At 36.0% G+C, this 12,980-nt stretch overlaps 1 protein-coding gene across 7 annotated transcripts in view; it reads right to left on the reverse strand.

The window, feature by feature from the left end:
- The window catches only part of RPRD2 (regulation of nuclear pre-mRNA domain containing 2), a 112,885-nt gene that overhangs the window by 61,629 nt on the left and 38,276 nt on the right, over nucleotides 1-12,980 (reverse strand). For all 7 annotated transcript variants that reach the window (XM_069090089.1, XM_069090090.1, XM_069090086.1 and 4 more), the window contains exon 2: nucleotides 7,917-8,046. In XM_069090089.1, coding sequence (XP_068946190.1) covers nucleotides 7,917-8,046 — 130 coding nt within the window. The remainder of the gene's footprint in view (nucleotides 1-7,916; nucleotides 8,047-12,980) is intronic.

The raw sequence follows: 12,980 nt of genomic DNA on the forward strand, positions 1-12,980 counted from the left end.
GAGTATCATCACATACTGAAATGTTGCCACAATTACATATATTGATATAACACCAATTCATAAAAATTTAAGAATAACATTTTAAATAAATGTCATCATTCCAAATGTTTGCTCTCTAAGCTGCAGAGAATGAAAAGCTTTCAAGGCATAGATACTAGACCAAGGAAATAAAATTCACAACAGAATGAGGATAAATCATTTCTGCTGTCTTGTGCTACTGGAATTGTGCCAAAGATGCTTTTAGTAAGCCTACAGAGAATAAGCTTACATCCATATCCTTCTGTTCAACTACAAACCAGAGTTTTTTTTTACATCTGCCAGTGCTGCTGGACATTGAATAAAAAGGGAATACTATCAGGATAGTGACTTGTCCCATTTCTACGTGAACACCATCAAAGAAGATAAGAATAAGATGACAATAGTAATTCCCCTAAATTCCAACCTATCTTTCATGCTGTGCAGGAAGGGTGTGGGGTTAACAGCAAAATCAGAGAATCCCAGACAAGGTGATAAACAGTAGGTACTTCATAGGCCCTGAGACTGCGACTGTAGCTGTAAGCACCAAGAGAGTAGGTGATGGTCCAGGACAAAAGAGCCGTATCAGAAGGAAAGCTGGACCCCAGATCTTCATGGCTCCAAGGTCACCTCTCTATTATGCCTCTCATCAAATAAATAAAAATGACATTGAAGAGACACTACAATGCAAAAAGGGGAAAGCTGAAGAACTTTAGGTTCTTCAATTTCCTGGTTACCTAGGCTCATACCCTTGGTATCATCCTCAGTTCCTCCCTCTCACTCACCTCACATATCCAATCTGTTGCCAAATCTTGTGGTTTCTATGTTCACATAAGGGTTTACTTATCTCCACTCACAACTACAACTCTACTTCTTCATCTCTCACCTGAACTACTCTCCCTACTCTGACCCAGCCTCTCCTCACCAGTCAAGGTGTATGTTTAATCGTGTCACTTTCCTGCTCAATGAGTTTCAGTGGCTCCCTATGGCTTTCAGGATCAAATGTCTACTCCTTTGTTTGGCACTGGAAGCTCTTCATAGCCTGTCATCTTCCTACCTCTCCATTCTCCTTAGACTTTCCTTTCCTTCCATGCATGTATACTACATTCAGCAACATCGGTACACTTGTAGCTCCCTGAAAAGACATTCCATCTCTGGTCTCCACGTCTTGGCATGTCCTTTACCCCCAGGAAAGTTGTGTCCTTTCACCTGCCTTGGAGCTTCCCTGACTTCTTTTTAGAAATTAGCTTAAAGATCTGTTTTCCCAAGGTGATGGGGAAGAAGGAAGGAAATTATATATTTAAAAATTTTTATAGCAGCTCTCTTTGTGGTGGCAAAGAACTGGAAGTGGAAGGGATGCCCAAACAAGTCGTGGTATATGATTGTGATGGAATACTAAAGTGCTGTAAGAAATGATGAGGAGATAGATTTTAGAAAAACTTGCATGAAATAATGAAGAATGAAAATGAGCAGAACCAAAAGAACATTTACAGTAACAACAGTATTGTTCTAAGGATAACTTTGAACAACTAAGTCATTTTGAGTACTATAAATACTTAAATTAACTAAAAAGGACCTATGAAGGAAGATGCAGAGAAAGAACTGATAAGCAGATGTATGGTATGATCTTACACACACACACACACACACACACGTTCAAAGAGTAATCAAAAATTCCACTACAGAGACTTAAGAAATAGAGAAAAAAGTGAGAGACACTGAAGGAAGATGTAAAAAATTTCTGGACTATATAGTTACAAGAAGGTCAATATAATGAAAATGTAAGTTAAATATAGTGAGAAACAGAAAGTCTGTGAATTGCTGGAAGTGAAAGAAACTTGTTTCTTTGCAAAAACTGGAAAGTAGCAGGGTCTGCCTTCTCATTAGGGGAGGGGGAAGGAGGGAGCAAGATTTTGGAGAATAATACCAAAAATAAATAAATAATAAATATTTTAAGGAGCAAAAGAAAAAAAGGAAAGAAGTAGCAGGGTTATAAATATCACTAATTGTTGGCTCAAACACTTCAAGGTGGCACACAAATTACTAGTAAGGTACTATATATACTAGCTTCCTTTTAGATGTAAACCTGATCCTACCTTTCTTAACAGAAGGTAAACATCTACAAAAGATGAAAACACCAAGAGATCCCTCCAAATACAGGCCAATTATAATATATGCATGAATATGGCATTCACAGCTTATATCACTAAAAAAAATAATCATAAACAAGAAAATTGCCTGAAAGTCCCAGGAGTATAAAGGGCAATTTATTACCAACTTGGTAATTATTAAACAAGCAGAGTCCAAAACCCCCATAGTATTTATACTGCCTCTATTACCACAAAGCCCTAACTCACTTCTGCCCTCATAGCTTATTCATTTACTGCAAATAAATAAAATAGATATATGCATAGTGAGAATGCTTAAGTACATAATCTACCCAGAAAACTGTTTTCCACTAAAAACCTACTACCAACACAATAATGTGAAGAACTGACAAAAAAAATGTTGCATTTTTCAAGAAGTCCACTTAAGCTCACCAAGATTCTGCCTACTCTTAGGTCAGTTACCTTCTTTCCTAAATAGAGGGCAAAATAGAAATAGAAGGGATCAGTCATTTCCTTAAAGAAATTCCCACATTAAAAACTCCTAGAAACATAGCCAAAATCCATGGTTTCTAGGCCAAAGCAAAACATGGCAAATAGCTAGAAAGAAAAAATTCAAGTGTCAAAGAAGTCACAGTTGGGATCAAACTATAATCCACCACTATAAAGGAACATAAGAATACAATAATCCAAAAGGCAGAGAATATGTATGGGCTTACAGTCAAAAATAACTTATCTAGTAAAACTTAGTATAATGCTCCAGGGGAAAAAATGAACCCTTAATTAGAGGACTTCTAAGCATTCCTGAAACTATGAAGTTCTCAAACACAGGAATGAAAAGAAACATCAAAGGGCAAATATAAATGAACAACAATAAAGGACTAAATGAGGACAAACTGCTCACATTCACATATGGGGAGATGATACATATATTCCCTACAGAACCCCATCCTCATCAGGGATCACGAAGGGAGTGCAATTAGATAAGTCCTTGTAGTTCTGTTATACCTTGATGAACTAAAGAATAGAAAGTGAGAGGACGAGGACTATACTATATGGAAGTGAGAAAGGGGCAAGGGTAGAGAAAGGGAAGGGAGAAAAGGGAAAGGTCAGGAAAATTATGGTAGATTAAGGGAGGGATTAAAATAAACTCTAAGAAGGCACAAAAAAAATCTAACACTCTTTGAGGTGGAAAGAACAGGAAACTGAAGAGGTGTTTATAAACTAGAAAATGGGCGAACTAGTTATGGTATATAAAGGTGACGGAATTCTAATGTGCTGCTTTCTTTATCAGCATAATGACCAACCATGATTCCAGAAGACTAATGATGAAACATGCTACCCACACATCTCTTCATACAGAAGTATAGGATTCAGAATTATGAATGAGACAATTTTATTTCCTGGACATAGCCAATGTGGAAATTTGCTTTGCTTGCCTATATGTGTTCGTAACGTATTTATTTTTCTTGTGTTCTCAAATGGCAGGGAGGGGCAGGGTGAACTGGATGATTAAAACAAAATTATTTTTTGGAAATTAAAAAAAAATTTAGCACTGAAACAAAATACAACTGAAGATGAAATTTAGCTCGTTAAAAAAATTAGGATAGCCCAATTTAATGGCATTTTGGAGAAGGAATATCTTTCACTTTCATAATTTAGCCCTAGAACTAAGTGCACTGCATAATATTGTTTCACCTAATAGTTTTCAAATTGGAAATGGCATCTGTAGTCCTCCACCTCTCTACAGAGAAGAAGGTTGTTTGATCACCATCCTCTAAAGCCATGATTGGGGCACATAGTGTTTCTGGGGAACTAATTATGTTGTGGAGGGGGTGGGGGAGGGGGTGTATGCTCGTATGTCATCTGTACCAAGGTAATAATTAAAGTAAGGAGAATGAAGTAGTCTCTACACAATGATATAATACTTTCTGCATCTCAATGTAAATACACTTTGATAGTACAAAATCACTTTTGCATTCAAAATAAAAATGCAAAAATAAAGTTTCTTTATATATGATGAAAACAGGTACAATGCATACACTTCTAATTCTATAGTTTGTTTGCTTTTAATAACTGTTAGGGAACACTGCTGAGGTAAGGTTAAGTTCAGTGACTGGCAGCAAGTATGTCTATTTTAAGTTTTGTGTCAAAGAATTATGACAAATATTTCAGTATCAATCACTACTGGTTCTCCCTTTTACTGAAACAGAGGCCTCGGTTGTTCTGACAGTATCTTGTCTGGCAACACATGGCTCAGAATTTCTGAAATTCAACATTCATTAAATTTAAAAACCTGCAATCTCTATTCATTGTATCTAGTTCTGTCTTTTGTCCATATTCCAATGGTGGAATAATGCTGTCAGGTCTTAAAAATTGCTTTGAAAAACTGTGTTCTGATACATTATACAAAACCCCATTGTCTTTCTGATTGAATCTTTCATATTATACAATTCATTACACATCAGTATTCATTCCATCAAGTTTATATACCATAACTGGTTCATTGCCCCACTTATGCACATCCTTTCAGATTCCCATTCTTCACACCTTAAAGGGCGTTAAGGTTTTTTGATGCCTTCTTGGAGTTTGTTAAGAGAAAGGATGAATGTATATCTACTAAGTTGGTATGCTATCCTTTAAAATTATTTTCATTTATATAGTTGTTAGAATTATTTATGTCTATGCAATTGATGGAACTGTCAATTTACCTTCAGACATATGTGTGTGTATGTATATGTATATAATCTCTTAACAGAGATAATGAGCATTTACAAATAAAACCTCTGTTCCTAGGTACACCTTTCTACCTTCACAAACTGTCCCAACTTATTTATTCAACCATATCTCCCACTTAGGGGCACCTGGAGAAGTGGCCTGTCCCGACCAAACATCAAGAGCAATGGAAATGAAGATCAATCACAAAGGGCTAATGAGGAGAATGAGAAACAAGGGCTTTACCCTGGCAAAAATGGAGGTCTATATTTTAATGGCCTAGTTTTTATATCATGAAACAGGTTATCATTGAAACCATCCCAAAGCACAGCCAATCTGCCCTTCCCAATTAACCTTCTGTCTCTTTTCCAAAGCACTGTGTTCACTGATCCCTTGAATCCTTGAATGGCTCATATGATTTAATGGAAAAAACCCTAGATTTAGAGATTAGAAGATGTGGGTCAAATCTAATCTAGGTCATAAGAATTGGGCAAATCACTTCCCTTGCAGTGCGCCCTTCTTCAAGACACTCTAACGCCTTCCTTCCTTGGAACTATGTAACTTCAAAGCAGGAAAGGCTCTTAGAGTTCAGCTAGTCTGAAACCTCCAGTCTGTAAAGCATCTGTGACATCCGTGTAAACGACTTCTACTCCTGGGTTGAACACCATAAGAAGACATGAAAAAAACCTTACACTCTTTTAAGGTGGAAAGAATGGGAATCTGAAGGGGTGTCCATAAGTGTGATAACTGAGTCCACTACCCATGTTTATTATTTAATCTCAAACGCTGTACCACAGAAGCAACCGCTTTTTAAAAATCATTCCTTTCATAGCTCCTATCCTATGTGTTCCCCAATCCTTTTCTCTCTTAAGCTTCCATCATCACTTTTTCCTCTTTTCCCCCTCAGCAGACAGCCTGACTTTCTACTTCACTGATCAATCAACATCAACTGGCACTAGCTCCTTTCTCTACTCCATTCCATACTATAAACCCATGCTATAAAATCATCTGTTCTTTCCTCCTTTGCTGCAATGAAGGAGGAAGAAGTAGCCCTTTTCTCCACACCCACACAAATTCCTCTTTATGTGTGTTCTTGACCCCTGGGACCCTCTCCCTCCTGGCTTTCTCCAAGTCTCAAATAAAGTCTGATCTTCGCAAGAGCCTTTCCAGTTCGCCTTAGCGCCTTCCTCATCTTGTATATAAGTTGTTTGTATACATACTTTGCATGTTGTCTCCCCATCAGACAGTGAACGTCTTTTTTTTTTTTGCCTTTTTTTTATCTCCAGCCCTTAGCACAGTACCCAAGTCATAACAGGTATTTAATGGATGCCACCTGACTATATGTCTCCTTTGGAAGACTCTTCCTGTATTCAAATTGAGATTCAGACTTATTAACTTTCTGTCCTTAAGAGAATCATTTAACTTCTGAATGCCTCAGTTTCCTCAACTATAATTTATCATAGCAACTACCTCCTGGGGGTGTTGTGAGGATCAAATGAGACAATAGTTATAAAATGCTTTGTATGATGCCTGGTACATGAAAGGTACTATGCAAATACTAGCTCTTTTTATTAAGCTTGATCATGTTCCCTTATTTTTACCACAGAAAATTTCAGGTAAAAGGAACCTTTATCTATGGTCATCTGGTCTAACCCATTCCTAAAAAAGAATTCCCTCCACAACCTATCTGACAAAAAGTTACTAAGCTCTTACTCAAAGTCCTTTAATGAGTAGGATGGAACTTACTATATCCTGAGGGAGCCCAAGCCCTTTTTAATAGCCCCATGTTCTAATTATGAGAAAGTTCTTTCTTATATTAAGGCTAAACTGGCCTCTTTGCAACTTTTACAAACTGAACTGTTTTCTGAGATGAGGAAGAAGCCATCCCAGGTGACAACCTTTTAAATACTCAAAGACAACCTGATTTCTCCTTTCCTCCCAAGTCATTTTCTCCAAGCTAAACAGCTTTCAATCTTTCCTGAATTGCTAGCTATTTCTCCCTTTCTTATAAAATACTCAGGCTGCCCCATCCTTTAAAAAAATCATCTGATTTTGATATTTCCTTAAGCCACCTCCTCTATCTCTTTCTTCCTTTTACTCAAAAGCCTAGAAAAGGTCCTTCATACAACTTTGCCTCCAACATCACATCTCATTCATTTTTTTGTGAGTTGCAAACTTGTGTCCTACCTCACAAATCACCTGAAACGATACTACAACTTTTGGCACTGATGTCCACTCCCCTTACTTAAAATTCTCTTCTCCTTTTGCTTCTGTGACACTATTCTCTCCTGGTTCTCTGACTACCCATTTGATCATACCATTGTGTCCCCTAAGCATGAGTTTCACCTAACGTTCTGTATTAGGTTCTGTCTTCTTTTCTTTTTCTACTTTGATCTCATTTGCATCCATGGCTTCAAGTATCACTCCTATGCAGAGTAGTTCTATACAATAATATATACAATAAGCAATTTTAATCTCTCCTAAACTCCAGCCTCATACTACTAAGTGACTGTTAGACATTTCCATCTGGATTTTCTACTGAGTTGCAAATCAAAATGTCTAAGACAGAATTCAATATATTGCTCCCTATAAATATAACTCTTCAAAAAACACCCCTATTTCTGTTAAGGGTATCAACATCCTTCTCCTCTTAAAGGTTTGTGCCCTCATAGTCATTCTTGAGTCTTTCCTAGGGGTGAGATATCCCAAGTACCAGTTGACAAGCTTTGTCTTTTAATTGGTTTTCTTGCTTCTATCTAGTTGTTTCATTATCTAGTCTCAACCTCTCCACAAAGACAAGAAAGACTTTATCAAAGGTTTTGCTAAAATATAGGTATACTACATCCCCAGAATTTTCCTCATCTACTACTTTTGTAATAAAGAAAGAAAAGTACTATTCTATGCACATGAAAATTATATACAAGTAGACAAGCAATAAATAAGTGGCACAACTTAAATACGTCATAACAGCAAATTATAAAATATAAGGGGAAAAATATCATTTAGGCAGATTCTCCTATTTTCTTGCCAGGTGCAAAAGGAAATTAAAATACAATTTTTAAAACTCAAAAGAATACTTACTTTACCAGAGAGGCAGCTTCAGGAAGCACTTCAGCAAATGATTCTCGGAATATGATTGCATTTTTCCGTTTGCAGTTCTGTATAACATCATTGGCCAGGTAAAACAGATTCAGTCGGTGTGGAAAGGCAGCTAGAGATAAATAAAGATTTTTAAAAAAAATTAGTACCTGTATGTAATATTACTGCACACAGTGTTCTCAACTGCATTCTAATTGCGTCTATCTTCCATTTCATCAAGTTGATCTGATGTCAACAAGACCAAATAAAGAGGTACTTTGGTAACCTAATACCTGAATGAGCTATTTTCTGGAGAAATACATGAAATTCTGAACGTTTATTATGGTATTTAACCATTTATTTTCTCAAGTAAATTAAAGTTACAATTTACAAATGAACTGCTATCTACTGTCTGAAAAGTCAACAATACCTGAATATTTTAAGGTAACTTTTAAGCTGACTAAAGAATACAGTAACTGAAATATCCAATTGCTGACATATTATATAGCTGGTAAAATTACTGAGGAAATCCAAAGAATAAGTTTCTTCTCCCCACGGACTTTTTGCCAGTGATATTCGTCATGTTAACCCTAAGATCTTTCTGAAATAAAGAATCATAATGTCTAAACCAGTACTAAAGCTTTAATGACCTAATATTAAAGCTTTAATACAGAAAAGTAAATAGCTGAACAAAACATATGTAGCTCATAAGGACACTCTGGTCAGTAGCTCATCTTGTCAGCTGCCATGGCTGTAGTAATCTGGACCTAGTTCCTGATAAGATGGGGGATAGAAAGGGATCCAAAAAAGTATAAAACTTAGTTGCTAGTTATGGGATTCTGGGCAAGTCATTTAATTTCTAATTTCCATTGGAGTTTCTTTAGCTGATGAAGTTACAGATATAAACCCACTCTCCCACCCCCCCTCCAACAATGATGACAGCAACCACCATCAATACCACCATTATGCCTTGCTGGTGCCCTAAGAAAACTTAAAATTTAGCAGAGAAAATGAGATGTATACATATTAAAAAGATTAACCAAAAATACAAGGTAGGTTATTACCAAAGGAATGGTAGAATGGGGGTATACATGTTAATGGAAAAATTAACAGAATGGGATCAATGAATTGCAAGTTTTAGTTTACATTTAGCCCCGGACTAGCTGTTGGGGTGGCAAATTAACCTCAAATTTATTCACCCTTAAAATGAAACAACTAAGAACAAGATCCCTTCCAATTCTAGTTTTTAAGTATTAAGGATCTAAATATTATAGGAACTAAGAGGAAAGAATAATACCTATTACTGGAGTGGTCAGGAAGGCTTCAGAGAGAAATTGGGATTTGAACATGAAAGGTAGATAGTCATTAAAAGACACAAAGAAATGAGAACCCTATTCCAATAAAATGAACTGGAGAGCAAAGATGATAATTCAGAAATGTGCAACTAAAATGGAGAGGTTCTCTCTGAAGGAAAGCAAGAAAGGGAGGATGGAAAATTAATGACCTATTCTATTTAGGGCAAAGATTTTGCATAGGGGGAGGGAGGGACCCAAGCTTAGAAAATCATGTGTACTACTATGGAAGGTTTGTCAATATGGTGGGTTGTTTAAAGAGAAATGCCACCAGGTCATGTTTTTAATTATGTTATATCCAGAATTTGTATTAATGACTTAGATGATCACATTTTGCTGAATTTTAATAACACAAAACTGACAAATTATATATACTTTTAGTTATTCAATTCAATAAAATGAAGCACTTACTATGTAAGACACTGTACTACTTGATTCTTGGGATAAAAGGCAAACATAAAAGTCTATAGAAATGAATTATTAGTTCATAAATTGCAAGTAAATACATGCTGTTCCTTTCTGATCATTTCCACACCATCCCTCCAGAACTCCAACTATCATCTCCAGCCCAACCCATCCAAACTTTGGAGACCAGTAGTGAGCCACTGCTTTACCTTGCCTGTCACCAGGTTTGCTGACTGCCTCCTCTCACCTCCTCCCCAAGCTCACCTCTGTGTGTTGTTGAGGACAAGAACTATCTTGCTTGCTGGTACTTATATACTTGCCACTGTGCTTGGCACATAGTAAACATGGATCTTCCCTCCTTCCTTTTTGTCTATTTATCTGTCATACTTATCAAGGTTTTCATTTATCTGTGGTATTTATTTGTGTTCTCAAGCAAAGACCTGAATAAGTAGTGTTCTCAAGGGTAAAAAGTAAAAAATGTCAAAATATTTGTATGCTGTCACCCCCTAAAAGGCTGTCCATTTCATAACTAATGGATACCACAATCTTCCCAGTCACTCAACTTCAAAACAGTCATCTTCTGACTACTTATTCTCAGCTCCTTGAATCAAATATCTTTCATATTTATTTTTTCTTTACATCTCTCATCTCTTTTTCTTTCTTCCTATTCCTGTCCTTACCACCCATATGATCTTATGGTCTATCTCTTCCATCTATCCTCCACCTCTTCCTGCCCCTTTCAAATCATCCAAAACAGTGCTGCCAGACTAAACGTTTTACAAAACTATTTTGATTATTTAATTCCCCTACTAAAAACTATTTGTAGATTTCTCCACTGCAAATAGGGTAAAATCCAAGCTTCTTAGTTTGGCATACAAATGCCTTCACTATTTAGTCCCCGCTAATATAATAGGACGTGTGATTTCATTTGTATAGGAAATTCTAGATAAGGAAGATCTATCAATGCACCTCTAGAAATGTTTTGTAACTTGTAGTCTTAAGAAAGTTGTTTGGGGCATGGAAGGCCAAATGATATCTCCAGGGATATTCAGCCAGGATGTTCCAAAGGTGGAACTTAAACCTAGGTCCTACTAAGTCCAGGCCAGCTCTTTCTATTTAAAGACACACAGACTCTCTGCGTTTTCCTAATGCCATCTATCCACAAAGTAAAAGTCTTATTCTTGTCCAACTAATTGTAAATTATATTCATCTCTTCATCTCATTTTGTCCTGGTCTGGCAACTTGGTCATCTCTAAGCCATATGTCCCCAAATGCTTTTACAAGGAAAGCAAATTGTAGAAAAATTAACTTCTCATAACAACCCTAAATCTGGGAAGGTCTTTAAATGTAAATGTAGCTCATCTGTCAACACTATTTCCCCTTTTTCCCCCCAGCAGCCCCAGATTAAGAGAAACATTTACAAAATTATCAACTCAGATAACTACTAATAAACAACGTAATAATGAAAAGAGAATTACATATGAAACTATGTCAAGTTTATTTGTTTTTTACAAGTATGCAGAATATTTAGAACTGCAACTATAATACTGCTCTGTTATTATCTCATTTGGAACTTCTTCTCTTCTGTATACATCTGCCCTCCCCTTTCCTTTTGGCTTTGCCATTACTACCTCCCCCCCCCAAACAAAACAAAATTAAACAAAATTAAATGACTTCCCTTCTCAAAATAAATAATAATAACAATAAAAGAGATCTACAACTTGGCTATGTCAGAAAAAGTATGCCTTATCCTGTACTGTTAGTCTCTCACTAAAGTCATGGTTGTCTAGCAAAATGATGTGTTCTCAAGCCTTTGCAGTTATCTTCTTTCATGATTGAGCAACATCAAAATATTGATTTAGGGACAGTGTGGTAGAGTAGATAGAGTGCTAGATCTATAGTCAAAAGGAATTGAATTAAAATACTATCTGACTTTTACCACCAATGTGAGCCTGGGTAAGTCACTGTCATTTCAGGCTCAGCTTCCTCACCTAAAAAATGGGGATTATAATATCACCTAATTTACAGGATTATTTACATGGATCAAATGAGATAATATATGCATAAATTAAACTGCTATGTAAATGTTAGCTGCCATTTAACTTGGATAATCTAATCAAATTCTGAATAGAATTTTTCTACTTCTTTATATTCTACCAACAAACGTTGGTCCATAATCTGTAATTATTTTCATGGTTGTTTTTTTTTTAATCTAGCCAAATATTTCTCTATAAGCTCTATAATAGGAAATAATCAAATGTCTCATAAAATGACACTTCTTGGTTTTTTGGGATGTAAGATAAAACTGCAAACTCTCTTGTTTGCCTTTCCAAGGAGGATATTTTGCTCTACCAAAGGATATAAGCTATCCTTCCAATTAGCTGAAATATCCTTCTATCTTCTTACTTTATAATGAGAATATGAAGATTGATATGATCCAGTTATTGCCATGGTATATTTACTCAGTCACTTGACACACAAATTTTACATTTAGAGTACAAATTGCAAAGCTAATGTTTATAGAAGGACCTAAAGCTGCATGAATCTTAGCATCTTCTGGCCCCTTTTCTGCCACTACCATCGCGGATACAAAGACCTCTGATCCTGGAACAGGGGCCATTTTGTAATTTTTTTTCTTTGTTTTATGAGTTGCCATGGCCAGAGGATTCACCACCAAGTGTCTGGTAAAGAATGTCTACCTACTTAACTAGGTTGGTCCTTAACTAAGATTGTCCCCAGAAACAATCTTCTTATGAAGAAGAATGGTGGAAGATTATGAACAATATTGACTCAAAACAGTGAGAAGTGGAAAGAAAAAGAAGTTTAAAATTAGTATGGCAAAAGGCTCAACTAAGCAGAGTCATTCAGATGGCATAAAAGATCAAACTGGAAGGAAGACAATAAAAGAATGATGGAATATATTGGAAAAGATTTTTTTATAACAAAGTCTTTTCATTATTAAGACCACCAGAGTCACCACATTTGAATTCTATCAACTCAGCCCCAAAAGTGCTTACAAAAATAATGGAAATGGTACTGAAGAAAACAGATAAGGGAAAATGGACTTATCAGGCCAAGGTTACACAGTGGAAATCTATGCTGGAGGTGACATAATTTTGAAAGTTTTGAGGGACTGAATCTCAAATCATCTGAGGAAGGAGAAGATAACAAAGGCATAGAAAAATATCTTGAATTTTGCTATTATAAAAAATAAAGATTCCTGAGATCATCTTCTTATATCAGTAACTTCCCATGCCTATCCTTCCATCCATATAAAATTTTTAGCAAAAATAATTATATACATTGAGTG

The sequence above is a fragment of the Petaurus breviceps genome, unplaced genomic scaffold (assembly GCF_028583685.1).
Source record: "Petaurus breviceps papuanus isolate PSGF00001 unplaced genomic scaffold, PetGlider_PUasm1.0 186, whole genome shotgun sequence".
Lineage (NCBI taxonomy): Eukaryota > Metazoa > Chordata > Mammalia > Diprotodontia > Petauridae > Petaurus > Petaurus breviceps.